The 20,919-nt window shown below is 38.3% G+C and overlaps 1 protein-coding gene across 2 annotated transcripts in view; it reads right to left on the bottom strand.

Moving 5' to 3' along the window:
• The window catches only part of MTMR4 (myotubularin related protein 4), an 87,602-nt gene that overhangs the window by 51,603 nt on the left and 15,080 nt on the right, over nt 1–20,919 (bottom strand). Inside the window, exons 1-2 of one of the 2 annotated variants that reach the window (XM_063450067.1) lie at nt 19,157–19,307; nt 15,639–15,725 (exon numbers count right to left, since the gene is read on the bottom strand). In XM_063450067.1, coding sequence (XP_063306137.1) covers nt 15,639–15,725; nt 19,157–19,204 — 135 coding nt within the window. In that variant the 5' untranslated portion in view covers nt 19,205–19,307. Of the gene's footprint in view, nt 1–15,638; nt 15,726–19,156; nt 19,308–20,919 lie in introns of those variants that run through there. The other variant, XM_063450068.1, reaches the window with a different exon arrangement.

Here is a 20,919-nt window from a genome sequence, read left to right as displayed (position 1 = left end):
CTGTGGAACGCAAATGCGTTCCACCAACGTAAATTTAAAGACACATACCAAGTTGGAAAAGAAACTATATATATATATATATATATATATATATATATATATATATATATATATATATATATATATATATATATATATATATATATATATATATATATATATATATATATTCAAATGGAAAGAGTGCACTCAAAGGTCTTCTTAAGGATATAAACTATTTATTTTGCCAAAATTTCAAAAGACATACAAGTCGACGTTTCAGTCCTCGTGGGACTTTTTTCAAGACAATGAAAGGCAGGAAAACAGTTTTTTAAATATGCATTACAGGTGATTTGATTGGAGAGTAAATTATATGAAAGAGAGGCTGTGCAAACGTGGAAAAGATTGTTCAACTTTGAAAGTAGGGATTAACCCCTTGGGTGCCTAAAGTAAAAAAAGCCTGACAGTGATTGTGGTTACGGCCAAGCATCTAATAATCTGCACTCGCAGACATATTTTAAAATTCAAGGATGAGAACTAAGAAATACTGCGGCCACCTTAATTTGACTAAAAGTTTAAGGATCTTTTTGAATATTTTAACAAATTTGTTAAACTATGTTAGACAATATTTTGCATTTGCTACATTTTTAACGCTAACATACGGTGGCTGCATATAAATTGGAATTCCCAATATAAAACGAAACATATTAACAAAACTTCAAAGTATGTTTGAATACCCCGCCAGGGTGCTATGTATATACTTAATAGTTTTATGGCCATACAGTCTATAGAGACTAACAGGAGCAACCATCAGCCAACATATTCTAGAAAAGATTAACATATTCTAGAAAAAATAATATGGATAATGTATAGTTGAAGAAAGTCTCATAGATAAATCACCCATTTTTCTTTAACCTTTAGTACAAATATATCGATATATCAATTGCTATGCTCTTCTTTATCTTTTCGGGGTGAAGCAGCTGAGTGGGTTAATTTCATTAAGACCCCCCGGGGACAAAGTTCCTAATGTAAAGATCCAGAAGGCTTCTCTTTGAAGAAGTAAGACATCTCTGTCACCTCCCCTGTTCGGGGCCGGAACATGTTCAATGCCCATGAATTTCAATGTGGGCAGTGTGTGTCCTGCTTCCAAAAAGTGTTTGGCTATGGGGGTGGTTGCTATGCCACTTGATAACGCAGTCCTTATAGTAGATCTGTGTCCCCTCATGCGCTCCCTAAGGTCATTTGACGTTTTACCGATATACATGAGTCCGCATGGACAGATGATACGATAAATTACATGTGTAGTGGTACACGTGATCCTTTGCCTTATCTTGTATTCTTTGCCTGATCGAGGGTGGTAAAACACTTTACCCGGGGTCATACTATTGCAAGCCATGCATTTCAAACAACGATAGCAGCCTGGGTTTTGAACAGATTGTTGTGCCATAGATATATCTGTATGAACCAGGTAGTCTCTTAGGTTCCTATTTCTCCTATAACTAATCATAGGAGTGTTTTGAAATATCGTCGGTAGTGTTTTATCTTTTTTAAGAACCTCCCAATTGTGTCTTATTTTCTGGGACATCTCTCCCGATAGTGAATGGAACGTTTGAGGGAAAATCATTCTATTTTGGTTATTTTTGATTTTAGGACCGTCTGTGTAATTTTTAAGTGCTTTCGAGTATGCACCCTCCAGCAGTTGTCTTGGGTATCCTCGTTGTGCGAACTTTTCAAACATTTCTTGTACCTGATTTGCTGCTTTTATAGAATCAGAGTTGTTCCTCAGTATTCTCATGAACTGAGATACCGGTAACGATTTTATAAGGTTGGGTGGGTGGTGACTGCTGGCGTGTAATAGCGTATTGCGATCAGTTTCCTTGGCAAATAAAGTATACCCCAACTTGTTATCTTCTATGAAAATTCGAAGATCCAAGAAGTCAATTTGTTGATTGTTAATTTGATGGGTAAGTCTTACTGGTGAGTCCAGTTGATTCAATGACCCTATCATATCATGGAGGCTTTGTTCATCACCTGTCCATATGATGAGCACGTCATCGATGTACCTTAGGTATTTCAAGATATAATGACCATATTTTTGAAGTATGTGTGTCTGTTCGTATGCATGCATGTATGCATTGGCATACATGGGTGCCATGGGGGCACCCATCGATGTTCCGGATATTTGTATATAGAATGCTTTTTCGAAACGAAAATAATTGAGTGTAAGACATAGTTCCAATAATTCAAGTATATATTCAATCGGGGGCTCTATACGTTCTTGGTACTGTGTTAATACTTGGCGCATCGCCTGAATTCCCTCCTCATGGGGAATAATGGTGTATAAACTACTTACGTCTATGGCTGCTAGGTAGACTCCTTGTGAGGGAAGTTCTATAGAGTTTAAGGCTGTTATGACTTGCGCGGAGTCCTTGACATAGGTAGGTAATGACATTACTGGTTTTTTAAATTTTGCGTCTAACCATTTCCCTATGGGTTCTAATAGTCCCCCGATCGCCGATACAATCGGACGTCCTGGTGGGCACTCCAGATTTTTATGAACCTTAGGCACTGTATATATGATCGGGCACCGAGGATGGGTTTCAAACAAATATTCATATTCCGTAGTGGTAAGGAAACCTGCTTCTAAGCCTCTTTGCAGTGTCTGTTGAACAACTTTACTAAATTCGTGGGTGGGATCTATTTGAGTATATTCATAGACTCTGGTATCTTTTAGTTGTTTAAGGATTTCCTCCTTATAGTCGTCATATTGTTGGACGACTATTGCGCCTCCCTTGTCCGCTGGACGTATGGTAATGGACATATCTTTAGCCAGGCTGTTTAAGGCTTCTCTTTCGTCTTTAGATAAATTCGGACGTCTTTGGTTCCGGGTAGTTGTAACTTTCATAGTATCAAATTTTAACATTTGTGAGAACGTTTTTAATGTAGGGTTTAGGTTGGAGGGGTCAAAGGTGCTTCTCATTTTGAACTTTTCACTGTTCTCCTCACTTTGATGTTGTTGATTAGAGCTTTTGAAAAAATCTGCTAAACTGAGTTTTCTGTTAAATTGAAATTGCTCAATTTCCCATTGGAATTTATTAATATTAGCAGTCGGAACAAATGAAAGTCCTTTATTTAGAAGCATAATTTCTGTAGTGGTAAGGTTCCTAGTGGATAGATTGATAATAGGGTTAACTAGCGTCTCCTTGGCGGTCGTCCCCTGTGTCCAGTGCCTTTTCCCTTTCTGTCCCCTCCTGGTGTGATTTTGATGTTTGGAGGGCGCTCTGTGCCTTGGTGGTTCCCACTTGCGGTTTCTCTCACCAGACCAAGTCCCGGTTCTAAAAAAGACGTATTGTATGGTGCTGTGGTATTAGAGTAAGCCCCCTCTCTTTGCGAATCCTTATAATCAGAGTCAGAGGCCGACTCTCCCGATGTAAAGTCGACAGTAGATGCAATTGGTTTTCTAATTCTAGGCTTGTAGGTTCTATATGCGGGTCTGGTGTTGTCTCCTGATAGCCACCTGTATACTCTATGCTCTGAGTAATCGGCTTGTACTTTGGTAAGTTTTTCTCTTTTGAACCTGACCAAATCGTTTTTATATTGTTTCAAATCCTCTGTTAGTTTTTGAATCAATGTATCACAGTTGGGTGCTGTTATTGTAGTTGTATGCAGTACTTCATAATTTGAGATTTTAAATTTAGTAATTTTTAATTCACGACCTACCTCCTCGATCACCACCAGCATCAAGTCCAGGGAACACTTGTTTAATATACCAATCCACTTCCGACACACTTCAGGGTTGTTTCTTCCAATAGTTGGAACGTTTTTGATCCGAAAACCTCTAGGGATTTTTTTCATGCGGTAATAGTCGGATAAGTAGGTGGCATGTAGTTCAAGATCAATTTGTCTTTGTTTAAGTTTAAGCAGATTTCTAATAACGTCCCGAGGTTCAGTAGATACTGGTAGGTCCGAGTCTGTTTGCGGCCATAAAATAGCTGCAGCTTCTGCTTCTGTGTATTGCAATACTTCTGCGTGGTCTACATATGCTCCGGCTCTGGTCAGGAATTCCTCCATAGATCAAATCCTTGAAAACGATATAACTCTCCTAGGTCTGGTGCGTGGATTGAGCCCTGGCTTGACAGGCTCGCCGTAATCAATACAAACTGCAAATGTCCCGCACTCAATGTACCGGTCTTGTGCTTGCCTCGGTGCTGCCTCAGCCTTCAATATATTCAAATGGAAAGAGTGCACTCAAAGGTCTTCTTAAGGATATAAACAATTTATTTTGCCAAAATTTCAAAAGACATACAAGTCGACGTTTCAGTCCTCGTGGGACTTTTTTCAAGACAATGAAAGGCAGGAAAACAGTGATTTAAATATGCATTACAGGTGATTTGATTGGAGAGTAAATTATATGAAAGAGAGGCTGTGCAAACGTGGAAAAGATTGTTCAACTTTGAAAGTAGGGATTAACCCCTTGGGTGCCTAAAGTAAAAAAAGCCTGACAGTGATTGTGGTTACGGCCAAGCATCTAATAATCTGCACTCGCAGACATATTTTAAAATATATTTTAAAAATTAAGGTGGCCGCAGTATTTCTTAGTTCTCATCCTTGAATTTTAAAATATGTCTGCGAGTGCAGATTATTAGATGCTTGGCCGTAACCACAATCACTGTCAGGCTTTTTTTACTTTAGGCACCCAAGGGGTTAATCCCTACTTTCAAAGTTGAACAATCTTTTCCACGTTTGCACAGCCTCTCTTTCATATAATTTACTCTCCAATCAAATCACCTGTAATGCATATTTAAATCACTGTTTTCCTGCCTTTCATTGTCTTGAAAAAAGTCCCACGAGGACTGAAACGTCGACTTGTATGTCTTTTGAAATTTTGGCAAAATAAATTGTTTATATCCTTAAGAAGACCTTTGAGTGCACTCTTTCCATTTGAATATATTGAAGGCTGAGGCAGCACCGAGGCAAGCACAAGACCGGTACATTGAGTGCGGGACATTTGCAGTTTGTATTGATTACGGCGAGCCTGTCAAGCCAGGGCTCAATCCACGCACCAGACCTAGGAGAGTTATATCGTTTTCAAGGATTTGATCTATGGAGGAATTCCTGACCAGAGCCGGAGCATATGTAGACCACGCAGAAGTATTGCAATACACAGAAGCAGAAGCTGCAGCTATTTTATGGCCGCAAACAGACTCGGACCTACCAGTATCTACTGAACCTCGGGACGTTATTAGAAATCTGCTTAAACTTAAACAAAGACAAATTGATCTTGAACTACATGCCACCTACTTATCCGACTATTACCGCATGAAAAAAATCCCTAGAGGTTTTCGGATCAAAAACGTTCCAACTATTGGAAGAAACAACCCTGAAGTGTGTCGGAAGTGGATTGGTATATTAAACAAGTGTTCCCTGGACTTGATGCTGGTGGTGATCGAGGAGGTAGGTCGTGAATTAAAAATTACTAAATTTAAAATCTCAAATTATGAAGTACTGCATACAACTACAATAACAGCACCCAACTGTGATACATTGATTCAAAAACTAACAGAGGATTTGAAACAATATAAAAACGATTTGGTCAGGTTCAAAAGAGAAAAACTTACCAAAGTACAAGCCGATTACTCAGAGCATAGAGTATACAGGTGGCTATCAGGAGACAACACCAGACCCGCATATAGAACCTACAAGCCTAGAATTAGAAAACCAATTGCATCTACTGTCGACTTTACATCGGGAGAGTCGGCCTCTGACTCTGATTATAAGGATTCGCAAAGAGAGGGGGCTTACTCTAATACCACAGCACCATACAATACGTCTTTTTTAGAACCGGGACTTGGTCTGGTGAGAGAAACCGCAAGTGGGAACCACCAAGGCACAGAGCGCCCTCCAAACATCAAAATCACACCAGGAGGGGACAGAAAGGGAAAAGGCACTGGACACAGGGGACGACCGCCAAGGAGACGCTAGTTAACCCTATTATCAATCTATCCACTAGGAACCTTACCACTACAGAAATTATGCTTCTAAATAAAGGACTTTCATTTGTTCCGACTGCTAATATTAATAAATTCCAATGGGAAATTGAGCAATTTCAATTTAACAGAAAACTCCGTTTAGCAGATTTTTTCAAAAGCTCTAATCAACAACATCAAAGTGAGGAGAACAGTGAAAAGTTCAAAATGAGAAGCACCTTTGACCCCTCCAACCTAAACCCTACATTAAAAACGTTCTCACAAATGTTAAAATTTGATACTATGAAAGTTACAACTACCCGGAACCAAAGACGTCCGAATTTATCTAAAGACGAAAGAGAAGCCTTAAACAGCCTGGCTAAAGATATGTCCATTACCATACGTCCAGCGGACAAGGGAGGCGCAATAGTCGTCCAACAATATGACGACTATAAGGAGGAAATCCTTAAACAACTAAAAGATACCAGAGTCTATGAATATACTCAAATAGATCCCACCCACGAATTTAGTAAAGTTGTTCAACAGACACTGCAAAGAGGCTTAGAAGCAGGTTTCCTTACCACTACGGAATATGAATATTTGTTTGAAACCCATCCTCGGTGCCCGATCATATATACAGTGCCTAAGGTTCATAAAAATCTGGAGTGCCCACCAGGACGTCCGATTGTATCGGCGATCGGGGGACTATTAGAACCCATAGGGAAATGGTTAGACGCAAAATTTAAAAAACCAGTAATGTCATTACCTACCTATGTCAAGGACTCCGCGCAAGTCATAACAGCCTTAAACTCTATAGAACTTCCCTCACAAGGAGTCTACCTAGCAGCCATAGACGTAAGTAGTTTATACACCATTATTCCCCATGAGGAGGGAATTCAGGCGATGCGCCAAGTATTAACACAGTACCAAGAACGTATAGAGCCCCCGATTGAATATATACTTGAATTATTGGAACTATGTCTTACACTCAATTATTTTCGTTTCGAAAAAGCATTCTATATACAAATATCCGGAACATCGATGGGTGCCCCCATGGCACCCATGTATGCCAATGCATACATGCATGCATACGAACAGACACACATACTTCAAAAATATGGTCATTATATCTTGAAATACCTAAGGTACATCGATGACGTGCTCATCATATGGACAGGTGATGAACAAAGCCTCCATGATATGATAGGGTCATTGAATCAACTGGACTCACCAGTAAGACTTACCCATCAAATTAACAATCAACAAATTGACTTCTTGGATCTTCGAATTTTCATAGAAGATAACAAGTTGGGGTATACTTTATTTGCCAAGGAAACTGATCGCAATACGCTATTACACGCCAGCAGTCACCACCCACCCAACCTTATAAAATCGTTACCGGTATCTCAGTTCATGAGAATACTGAGGAACAACTCTGATTCTATAAAAGCAGCAAATCAGGTACAAGAAATGTTTGAAAAGTTCGCACAACGAGGATACCCAAGACAACTGCTGGAGGGTGCATACTCGAAAGCACTTAAAAATTACACAGACGGTCCTAAAATCAAAAATAACCAAAATAGAATGATTTTCCCTCAAACGTTCCATTCACTATCGGGAGAGATGTCCCAGAAAATAAGACACAATTGGGAGGTTCTTAAAAAAGATAAAACACTACCGACGATATTTCAAAACACTCCTATGATTAGTTATAGGAGAAATAGGAACCTAAGAGACTACCTGGTTCATACAGATATATCTATGGCACAACAATCTGTTCAAAACCCAGGCTGCTATCGTTGTTTGAAATGCATGGCTTGCAATAGTATGACCCCGGGTAAAGTGTTTTACCACCCTCGATCAGGCAAAGAATACAAGATAAGGCAAAGGATCACGTGTACCACTACACATGTAATTTATCGTATCATCTGTCCATGCGGACTCATGTATATCGGTAAAACGTCAAATGACCTTAGGGAGCGCATGAGGGGACACAGATCTACTATAAGGACTGCGTTATCAAGTGGCATAGCAACCACCCCCATAGCCAAACACTTTTTGGAAGCAGGACACACACTGCCCACATTGAAATTCATGGGCATTGAACATGTTCCGGCCCCGAACAGGGGAGGTGACAGAGATGTCTTACTTCTTCAAAGAGAAGCCTTCTGGATCTTTACATTAGGAACTTTGTCCCCGGGGGGTCTTAATGAAATTAACCCACTCAGCTGCTTCACCCCGAAAAGATAAAGAAGAGCATAGCAATTGATATATCGATATATTTGTACTAAAGGTTAAAGAAAAATGGGTGATTTATCTATGAGACTTTCTTCAACTATACATTATCCATATTATTTTTTCTAGAATATGTTAATCTTTTCTAGAATATGTTGGCTGATGGTTGCTCCTGTTAGTCTCTATAGACTGTATGGCCATAAAACTATTAAGTATATACATAGCACCCTGGCGGGGTATTCAAACATACTTTGAAGTTTTGTTAATATGTTTCGTTTTATATTGGGAATTCCAATTTATATGCAGCCACCGTATGTTAGCGTTAAAAATGTAGCAAATGCAAAATATTGTCTAACATAGTTTAACAAATTTGTTAAAATATTCAAAAAGATCCTTAAACTTTTAGTCAAATTAAGGTGGCCGCAGTATTTCTTAGTTCTCATCCTTGAATTTTAAAATATGTCTGCGAGTGCAGATTATTAGATGCTTGGCCGTAACCACAATCACTGTCGGGCTTTTTTTACTTTAGGCACCCAAGGGGTTAATCCCTACTTTCAAAGTTGAACAATCTTTTCCACGTTTGCACAGCCTCTCTTTCATATAATTTACTCTCCAATCAAATCACCTGTAATGCATATTTAAATCACTGTTTTCCTGCCTTTCATTGTCTTGAAAAAAGTCCCACGAGGACTGAAACGTCGACTTGTATGTCTTTTGAAATTTTGGCAAAATAAATTGTTTATATCCTTAAGAAGACCTTTGAGTGCACTCTTTCCATTTGAATATATTGAAGGCTGAGGCAGCACCGAGGCAAGCACAAGACCGGTACATTGAGTGCGGGACATTTGCAGTTTATATATATATATATATATATATACACACACAAATAAAGTGTACTAGATTAAAAAAGCAAGACAATAGAATAATAAGAATGGAAGTGATGGGCAGAAACATGTATATTGCCACTCTTATTGAGATAATATGGTAAAAATAAATTATTGATAAAAGATACATGGGAAGAAATATTAGGGATAAAAATATTTTTTACCGATGGAATATACACAACTAAAAAACATAGAATATTGAATATTAAAAATTAGCATAAAAAGTGGCATAGTTCAAAATCCTGGTTTAAACCATTCGGGATAAGTGTATTAAAATTATAAATACATCTCATTTCCTCTTCACCTGTTTTCTTATTAAAATCTCCACCTCTCCAATTCTTTTGTACTCATTTATTTGCGCAAAAGAATAAGTCTCTTGGGTTGCTATTATGATACGTTTTGTAGTGTTGTGAAACACTATGGGTTTCTAGACCTTTTTTTATATTGCGTACATGTTCTGCAATTCTGACATGTAAACACCTAATAGTTCTTCCAACATAGATTAAGTCACAAGGAAACTTTAAAATATAAATCACATTTTTTGAAAAACAAGTAAGCTGGTCTTTAATAGCAAATTCTTTTTTATCTTTATATGTAAAAGAAGTAATATGCCTTTTTATATTATTAGTTTCTCTACAAGCAAGACAAGATCCACATCCATAAAATCCTTTATTTTTGTTTAAAAAAATGTTCTGTAGGTTGTGTTTTAAAACTACTTTTCACTAAAATCTGTTTAAGATTTCTACATCCTCGATAGACCATTTTAGGATTATGAGGTAGAATTTTATTTAATAGAGGATCTTCTTTTAGGATAGGCCAATATTTTTTAATAATTGTATTAATTTTATTGTTGTTGCCACTATGGTTACATATAAAAGGTGTATCAAACGTATTTCTATTAGTGGATTTGTTATGTACCGTATTTATCGGCGTATAACACGCACTTTTTCTCCCTGAAAATAGGGAGAAAATCATGGGTGCGTGTTATACGCCGATATCCTACATTTACTTACCTGTCTTGAAGCGTGGGCCGGCTTCACAGCGCGCACCGCGGAACTGGAACTTAAATTTCAGGTTCCGGTTTCCAGGGGGACTGAAAGGAAGTGTGCACACTATTGTGTGCACACTTCCTTTCAGTCCCGCCGGTACTGGAACTTAAATTTCAGGTTCCGGTTTCCGGCGGGACTGAAAGGAAGTGTGCACACTATTGTGTGCACACTTCCTTTCAGTCCCGCCGGAAACCGGAACCTGAAATTTAAGTTCCAGTTCCGCGGTGCGCGCTGTGAAGCCGGCCCACGCTTCAAGACAGGTAAGTAAATATGGGACAGAGGGAAAGTGCACTAGGGGACACTATGGGAGGGGGGGGGGACACACTATGGGGGGTGGAGAATACTATGGGGGGGGAGAATACTATGGGAGGGGGGAGAGAATATTATGGGGGGGAATACTATGGGAGGGGGAAGAGAATACTATGGGAGGGGGGAGAGAATACTATGGGAGGGGGGGAGATTACTATGGAAAGGGGGGGGAACACTATGGGATGAGGGGGGGGAATACTATGGGAGAGGTGGAAATTTCCTGGAATTTCCTTCTGGAAATGAGGTGCGTGTTATACGCCGGGGCGTGTTATACGCCGATAAATACGGTATTTTTTTATTTTTATAACTTGTAAGATCTTTTCTTTCAATTTTTTTAACTTCTTCCATGCAATTTTGTAATTTGCCAGCATGGAAGAAGTTAAAAAAATTGAAAGAAAAGATCTTACAAGTTATAAAAATAAAAAAATACATAACAAATCCACTAATAGAAATACGTTTGATACACCTTTTATATGTAACCATAGTGGCAACAACAATAAAATTATAAAAAAAATATTGGCCTATCCTAAAAGAAGATCCTCTATTAAATAAAATTCTACCTCATAATCCTAAAATGGTCTATCGAGGATGTAGAAATCTTAAACAGATTTTAGTGAAAAGTAGTTTTAAAACACAACCTACAGAACATTTTTTAAACAAAAATAAAGGTTTTTATGGATGTGGATCTTGTCTTGCTTGTAGAGAAACTAATAATATAAAAAGGCATATTACTTCTTTTACATATAAAGATAAAAAAGAATTTGCTATTAAAGACCAGCTTACTTGTTTTTCAAAAAATGTGATTTATATTTTAAAGTTTCCTTGTGACTTAATCTATGTTGGAAGAACTATTAGGTGTTTACATGTCAGAATTGCAGAACATGTACGCAATATAAAAAAAGGTCTAGAAACCCATAGTGTTTCACAACACTACAAAACGTATCATAATAGCAACCCAAGAGACTTATTCTTTTGCGCAAATAAATGAGTACAAAGGAATTGGAGAGGTGGAGATTTTAATAAGAAAATAGGTGAAGAGGAAATGAGATGTATATATAATTTTAATACACTTATCCTGAATGGTTTGAACTATGCCACTTTTTATGCTAATTTTGTATGCTAATTTTTAATATTCAATATTCTGTTTTTTAGTTATGTGTATATTCCATCGGTAAAAAAGATTTTTATCCCTAATATTTCTTCCCATGTATCTTTTATCAATAAAATTTTATTTTTACCATATTATCTCAATAAGAGTGGCAATATACATGTTTCTGCCCATCACTTCCATTCTTATTATTCTATTGTCTTGCTTTTTTAACCTAGTACACTTTATTTGTGTGTATATATGTATATATATATATATATATATATATATATATATATATATATATATATATGTATGTATGTATGTATGTATGTCTCTTTTCCAGCTTGGTATGTGTTTTTAAATTACGTTCCACAGCCGGCATATCCGCTTGTATCTGATATGGGAGGCGGATGTGAGCGCTCAATAGAACGCATGTGCGTTCCACAAACAATACATCCGATCACATGATCGGCCAAACAGGAACAGGATGGCGAAATTTACCAAGCGGAACCGGAAGTCATTAGTTTACACCGGGTGGAACGCAGGATGCGTTCCAGAGAAAAATACAGCAAATCCACAACAAATGGACGGATATAAAAGAACCACAAGAACTTTGATGTGCAACACACACCAACTGAGGAAGCCTATTAGACGAAACGCGTTTTGGGGACTATTGGACTTTAATATATGCTTTTGTTTTTTATCTAACCTGTTTTTTGGAATAAATTATATACTTTTATAGAATTTTCAAGTATTTATTATTCCTTACTACTCTACCTGAAAACCTGAAAATCCTTTCCATCATCTGGAGTGGGGTTTGGATCTCCCTTAAAGGATCCTATTGATATCCAGACCAGAGCCAGGTTACTTTATGGCTCTATTTTTGTGAGTGTGCTATCTACAGATATTGGATTTACTCTATATTTTAAAAGATTTATCTGCACTATTGTGTTTCCCTCTGTTTCTGTTTCAGCTTTGTCAGCTGTATTTTGAAGAGAGGGAAGTATTTTACAGCTCCACCTATTTTTTGTGTATATCATTATATGCACAGAATTGAAATCAGGCAGCCTGAAACAGTTCTAGGCCGATGTCACATTTGACCCCAGCACACAATTAACTATATCTCTGGGTGTGTAGGGTTTCCAGGAAGTGGAGCTGGAACGGAGCAGTTTCTGGTAAGCTATTTTTTTTCATAACAGGTTCTCCTTAGCATACATTTAAAAGAAAAAAAGACGAGAAGAAGACGAAGGTGAAAAAAAGCTTACTACAAGTTATAGGTGATTTCTAATGTCTTAAGCAATGGTGTAATTTCCTGAGAAGTGACAGTTCCCTTTAAGATTTTGTGCCATACTGGAATTGTGGATTTACAGATCACTGGTGGAGTGTTTGGAGACTGTATCTTCCCACTCTGGTGGCACAGTTCCTTCCTATTTTCTAAGCACAACTCCAATATCTGTGTCCTACCCTGCTCTTTACTACATTATCACACTAATATCGCATAACCTTAACCGCTAACACCAACGTCTATACCTGAGGGTGGACTCTGATAACATTACAAAATTCCACTAGCATAACAACAACTGCTGTAGAAAGTGTTAATTCAACTTAAAAAGAGGGTTAGTGCACCACACTGTTGGCTTAGAAAAAAAATGGGAAATGGTTGCAGCTACTAATTATTTGGTAGTTATCGTAAGTGGCCTGAAGGTACAGCTTTCTAGTATATATATATATATATCGAACTTCCTTCTGCTCAAATAGTACAATTGCATGTGCATCTGCTTTTTGCTTGGTAGGTCTCAATGTATTCTCACAATGCCATAACTCCTTGCACACATTTACTGCTCTCTGAATAAGAAAAGCATGAAGATTAGATTACTGTATTTACCTCATTAATTATCTATACATCTGCTGGCGATTTGGTTAATGAAATCTATAAAATACATTTTACATTTAATAGAGTTCCTCTATGTCATATTTCAATTGCAAAGTGAATTAATGCACTAGACACAAATACTATAGTAAAGCTTGTGACAAAAGAATTTACCTCAGTTCAATATAACTTCTCTAAGTTAATAGGTACCATATAAGTGAAAGAAATTGATAAGAAATGGACCAGGAGTCCCACTCTCACAACTCCCTGGTCTAATATCTCCATGCTAAATGCCTATGCTGGTATTAATGCTTGACCTGAAACACAGTAATTGCTTTACTTTTTTTTATTTTAATAATTCAATTAAAGTTCTTGCACAAGTGAGTGTAAGTTTTTGCAATTGGCTTATCTAATGGATGCAAAGGCTGTGTGATCAGTGCACTATAAAATGTGCAAATGTTGTCAATTCTTGGATTCTCTTTTAGGAGGATTTAAAAGACATGTCTATAAATCAAAACGTATTTGCTGCTCCATTCCTCAATTAGAAATGTAATCAACAGAGTTAGAAGAGAGAAAGAAAACCAAATGTGATCCCTTGCAGGTAACATTTCTTATAAAATAATAAATGACATTATCACTCACTTATAGCTGTTCAGTTTTTGGCACATAACTCACTTGTCACTTTGATAATGTTCCTTTAAATTTTCTACTTATTTAGTTTTATTCCTTATCCTGTCTAGTTAGCATCCTCCTGTACACTGTCTGTGTCTTTAGCAGGTAGCCGAAGGCGCCTATTGCTGAACACTTTTTCCAATTATTCTCTACAGATACGTATGTTGCTTGTCCTCCCCCATACATTTACATTGTATCAGGGACATGAGAAGATCTATATTGAAACCGTATCTGGGACTTTGCAGTGCTATTTAGAGACTAGATATTTAGGAGAGGTGGAAGAACTTCCCTTCAATTCTCACCATGCTATACTGATTGTGCAATATGCAGGGTGCACTGTCCTAAGCTTATAAATCCTTATCTAATTTTGAAGTGCACCCATCTACATATTGCCTAGGTTATTACATGACTTATGGATTGTTTGCAGGATAAGAACCAGGTTAGATTGAGCTATAGTTTTTAAGGAATTTGTTACTAGGTAATTCTGTGGTTGGATCAAACTTTTTAAGCACACATCTACTATTGTACATTTTGTGTTTGAGGGATCTCTCACTTTGTGGGAGAATGTGCTCATATATTCGTATAGGGTTAAGCTCTTGGATACTCCTGGTGTGTCCCACTGGTGTGTTGGTTCTGTTGTTTCTACAGACCCAGTAGTTGATCTTTTTGTTAACATTAGTTATTTATTTGTATTGCCTATTTTATTATCTATGCAATTACTTTGAGAAACAAGGAGGTCATCTCCAGTCCGTAAAACAGGACTGTCCAAAGCCAGTCATAGAGAGAGAAACCTAGATCTTGCTTTCAAGGTAGCACACTTACATAACTTTATTCACAAAACAGGGGGAAATGTTTCATCTATTGTACATAAACTGAGCAACAACCAAACTGAGAAAAAAAAATATGTTACACATGATTTATTTTACAAGTCTGAGTTTTGTGAATAACCTCCAAAATAAAATTTAACAGAAGTTATAATAATAATATATAAAATAAAGGCTTCTGTTACATACCCGTACCAAATAAAATATAATAATGATATTGCAGCCACCACTGAAGTTGGGACTAACAAATATATAATACGGGAGATTGAAAAGATAAAATATTTGAAGCCTCTATTAAACATAAAATATATAAAGTCTGGAGACATGTAATGTACCTTAGTAGATACACCCCTCTAAAACCAGCGTGGAATATATAAACATCTATAATTTACCAGTTTGTATATTCCACACTGATTTTACTTCTCTAGAGGTATTTCTACTAAGATGAGGTTCATCTCCTTAGACTTTTTATATATTTTATTTTTATTAAATGATTCAAATATTTTTATCTCTCTATTATATATATTTTTTGTTTTAGTTACTACATAAGACGCCTTACTTTAGTTGTGGCTCAAAAAGAAGAAGAGGTTACAAAATGCAGAGGCTAAAAATGCCTTATACTACTCAAGATCTAGAAATCCCAGGTTACTTCAGTGTTTACAAAAGAGTAGTATTTATAGAAGCTACCAAAAGGAATCAAAGACATAGACTGATAGAGTTACAGCTATAGATTGCATGTTCTAACATGTCTGATCCTTACCTGCAGTTTATCCTCCTCCTTCACCAGCTCCCTTGGCGGAAAAAGATCCTTGGCCTGAATATATTCTAGACTGGGAGGCTCTTCACCCTATTGCACAATAATAAAAATAAATATCTTACGTGTAAGGCATTTTTTATGTGCATGTATATACGGTACATATATTTCTTGCAGCAAGACACCATCATATGCATTGACACAGTGCTTGTTCACAGGAAGACTAATTAGTATACAAAGGTTATCTGTGTCAAGCTATACAATCTACTGCTAGAATTAGCAACTGAATAGAGAAAATTACCTAAACCTGAGATTGCTTATCTTTATTAGTATAAAGTACTCATGTTTGCAAAGTGAATTGTACCACTAAAGCACATGCTAGACATTACAAAATATTATCTATAGCTGTTCACTTTACCTGCTGCACACACATAGGTGAAAGGGCATGTTTGTGAATTTGTAGCGGTTTTTTTGTTTGTTTTGTTTTTAATAAATGAAAGTTTTTCAACTGAAATCCTGAAAATGTTCTTTAGTTGCCTTCATGATGGGCTTTTGCAGATTTTTTCAAACATAACATTTAAAAGGAGAATGTGTGATGAAACTTTACATCGTAAAGTTTCTGCAGGTTGATATATTGATAAGCTCTAAAACAATCACTTTCCCTTTAGTGAAATGTGTCAGACTATAGAGCAAACCCTGTGCTAAAGTTGTGATGGCAAGCCAGTGGCATTCTGAAGTCTCTATGGTGGCACACTGTGTCCAGGCCCAGACTGGCCTCCCCTCTCAGTCTATGCAGGGCCGGCACAATCCGTGGGCCGGCACTATCTGAGCTCCGGCCCTGCTGCATTTCATGAAGGGCCGGTGGGGAGATCAAAAATCTCACTCACTGGCCCACATGTGGTTTATTGCAGCCGCCGGCAGGGGAGGAAGGGAGGTAGACAGGAGAGGAACCCGGAGGAGCTCTAACTTACAGCTCCGCCGGGTTCCTCTCGCGAGATTCGGAGCGTTGCCACAGGCTAGAGTTCACTCACCACTAGCACCACCAGGGATGGCAGCAGCACGATCCCTCCTCCCAGGCTAAAGGTAAGAAGGGAGGGGGGATATAATCTCACACACACACACACAGCACCCCTGACACTTAAAGCACCCTCAATCACACACACTGCACACCCCTGACACTCACAGCACCCTCACTAACACACACTGCACCCCTGACACTCACAGCACCCTCACATATCACCCAACACAATATTTTTGTCTCCTGGTATCCCATCTATGGAGACACCAGAGACAAATTTCAAGCAAACACAGTGCAAGCATATTATTAAATTTGCTTGTGCTGTGCAGAACAAATATAGGGTCCATCAGAGGGCTTCATCAGAGCTCATGGTCTGCCCTGGAAGAGCATTAAACCAACATGCTCACTTTGTGATGGGGCGTGCTTGTCATTGGTGATGACAAAACACACCCTATCTGGCCCCACCCCCTTTTTAGTTGGCCGCTGTAATTAAAAAAATGCCCAGGCCGAATTTTCTTCCCAGTCCGGCCCTGTTTACCAGGGTGGGAACAACCATAAGTGGGGCTACTTACTATTGATGTCAGGAGAAGAGAAACAGAATGGAGGTGGAAGAAATTTGACATACAGGACTAAAACAGAGATGGGGAGCAATATGGTGAGAAATATGGTAATTTATACAGTAAGGAGAAAGACTAATGTGAAGGATAAGAAGTGAATTACGATTTGTAGGAAACATGATTAATGTGAAGGTAGAACAGGAATATGTTGATGTAGGAACCGGGAGAAGTAAAGAAGAAGGAAGTTTAGATTATGGATATGGCCGGTGTGAGATCAGCAAGGAAAGGAAGGGGAACTAAAATTGAAAGGGTGAATTTATATGTAGCAGAGAGGAGAAAGATATAAATGGAGAGGAATATTTTAATATGGATTAGAAAACATGCAGCTATGAAATGAGAACTTAGAAGAAACAAGGGATAACACACAATGGAGAGAAGCGACCATAAAAAAGCATGAACAACAAAGTGTGAGAGGAAAGTGAACATAAACGCTAGTTTTAAGGTAACTTTCAGTTCTGCTGATGAAATTTATGAGTCAGAGCATATGATTTTCTAGAGAATTTATTAATAGAGACTGTGCTAAGTAATACAGGTGTGTCATGGCTGTGAGGTGACGTAGTTAGACATTTTTAACATTTTGGAAACCTGTAGGTAGATTAAGAAGATACATAATCTGGTACAATAGTAGTATTGTTTTTACTTGAACTAATAGCTGAAATACTGTGCAACTTTCTAAAAAGATTTACAAATAATAAACTGGTTACATTGCATGAATGAAAGGGAACACTTTGCAGATCCATTGAGTTTGGGCAACATCTCCCATGATGCTCAACCTGCTAAACGCAAACACTAAAAGCATTATCATAATGCCATTTTATGTATTCTGCTGTAAGGAACTGCAGCACACAAACTGTGCTAGAAGACGATCATCTGATCATTCAGTTATTCCTGTCCAGAGAAAACTGTAACAGAACATTCTGAAAGCCAAGATCAATTATGTACTTGGATGACGTACAGGGAAGATCACTGTTGATGTCTCTACATAGGTAAAAGGACTGCAGCACTTACATTATACACAATTTCACTATTCACTAATGCAAGGAAAGGACAGATCACCTATTACCTAAAGGACCTTTTATTCCTGGGAAAGAACATTTAATGCCCCATACAGCATTTAACATAACTACAAGTATAACTATTTCAAAACCCATTTAGAACAAACACCATACAATTCACTGCCAGGTTAGTTGCAATTGTATAACTGACACAGATAATGTCAAAATGTGTTGCAAAGTCGTTTCCATCACAACAGGTGAGCCACTAAAAATGGCTGTGATAGCATTTTTCATATGCAGGAAGCACAAAGAATTCATGCACCATGTGTAAGCAAAAATGATAATTACCTAGAGCTATAGTCACCATGGGTAAAAAAAAAAAATTTAAGAAAAAAAATGAAAACAAAACATAGTTTTTAATCTATTCCTTAATGGGCAATATGATAACAAAGGCATCCATCACACATACTGCTTTGTAATGTTCTGGCCTGTGGGAATCCCTAAAGTCCTGTTGCCCTGCAATGTGTTCAGCAGTCAAAACAAGATCATTCCTCCCATCTCCAGAATGGGTGTATGGGTTGGGCAAAACAATATACACATCGGAACCGCAACACCACCACAAACACAATGTACAGGATTGTATCCTCACTGCAACACACAACAAACACTCACCCCATCACCTAATACACTTATAAACACCTTATGCAACCTACTACTCGGCATTGGAAAACGTATGGAACCCCGACATGGAGGTGTACACAAATGTACACAAATCGGAACATGCCCCGGCCAAGCTGACTGCACAGGGTGGGTATGGCTCTCCCCTCCCCCGGTCTACACCCAGCCCTGCTCCATGCTATTGCTGGTCCCTGCACACAAGGATGGGAGACTCACAAAGCAGCTGAGCACCGAGCAGTGGGGGCGCGGCGGGCGCACAGTCATGCTGACAAGGACCGGCCGCAGCTCGCACACAAGGGCCGGCCCGGTGTCACCATCGCGTCGCCTCCTCCTCGGCTAGTGTGCCCAGAGCCAGCTCACTGCGGCCGCTCCATCCACTGGAAAAGGAGGAGGAGGGGCAGGTGCTTCTGCTGTCTGATGCCTCCTCCCCTGGCATGGATTCAGACACACACTCCCACCCATCTGCCGGATCAGCAGGCCCGCACACTGATAGGGATGGCAGCCACCTCGCCCCAATAAATAACCACCATCAGCAATGGGCTCCCTGGTCAGGGGTGTTCACAGGTAGAGGATGGGCACCTTCTAGAATGCCAGCAGCAGCGCTGGCATGTAAGAATGTATCACATACCTGGAGTATGCCTAGATAGGTGGTAACACTAGAGCACAGATGGGTAACCAGACAGGGTGGGCATTCCACAGACATTAACATTCCAAAGGTTAAACCAAGTCTGCACCTTATTTTGTATTTAGAAGGAATGTTGTGTTACTGCAAGAATATTTAAAGCATGCTTTCTATTTGCAATTTCCCCTGCAAATACCATAAATGTCATTTTATTTTTACTGAAGGAGATCTGGCATTCCTTTGTAACGTTGGCATAAAACATTAGGTGGGGGAAGATCATGCCAGACATTGCATAAGTAGTTGAAGGTCACGCCAGACATTAAACTGCTAAATATTGTGTCACTGAATGACACTGCATGCCAGTTCGATAGTAGCATTCCTAACAATTCATTCCAGTTAAACACACATTTGGCATCAAAAAGAAAATGTATCCCTGCTCAGTTTTATTCACTATGCATCCTTTTAGATTTTACTGGACTGCACAACTTTGAGTTTAAATGCATAAATTGTTTTCAGGACAGTTCTGTCATTAAATATGATGGAAATAAAGTAATAAATATTTTAAAAAATAACAATTCTATAAAAAAATTATATAGTAGTCTATAAACATTCTATTGTAGTCAGTCTCTACGGAGATTGTGTGACAACTTTTTTGTTCGAAAACTCTAAACCTAAGATCAGTCCGTTAACATTAGTTCTCTAAATGCCCACTTATTGAGAAAACCTATCCTTCTACCAGAAAGTAGAGTGTGCTTGTTGGTGAAGAGATAGCCTGTTGCCACTTAATAGGTCACAACATTTCATCTATACTTTATGGTACACAAAATATGGTTTAACCCTTTAATCTGAGTAGGACCACTTTACATCTAGTCTCTGTTCATATTAAAGAAACACTATAGCATTAGGAATACAAACCTGTATTCCAGATGCTAGTTTCCTAGTTGCGGATTAGGTTTGGGTACCTCTACCTCCACAATTTCCGTTAAAAAAAAAAAAAAAAAAGTTTTAGACGTATCGCTTCTCCAGCGCCTCACGTTACATCATTTGGGTCTCTGATGTCCAATCGAATACCACACACACATACAATGCTTTCCTATGAACTGCAACCTCACTTGACAGTGCAGTGAAAGCGCCTCTTGAGGCTGTCTGGAAAAAGCCACTAGAGGTGTTTTTAACCTTGCAACGTAAGAATTGCAGTTTCTACAAAACTGCAATGTTTTAAATTGCAGGATTAAAACAAGAAGACCATTGCATAGTGGTCCTTTAAGATATCATTATATTATCCTCATTGTGAAACTCTAAAGGAACACTAAAGTCATGTTTTGCCTTGTATGCACACTAGCCTCCCAATGCTTAC

The sequence above is a fragment of the Pelobates fuscus genome, chromosome 1 (assembly GCF_036172605.1).
Source record: "Pelobates fuscus isolate aPelFus1 chromosome 1, aPelFus1.pri, whole genome shotgun sequence".
Lineage (NCBI taxonomy): Eukaryota > Metazoa > Chordata > Amphibia > Anura > Pelobatidae > Pelobates > Pelobates fuscus.
This window is presented reverse-complemented; position numbering and strand designations above follow the sequence as displayed.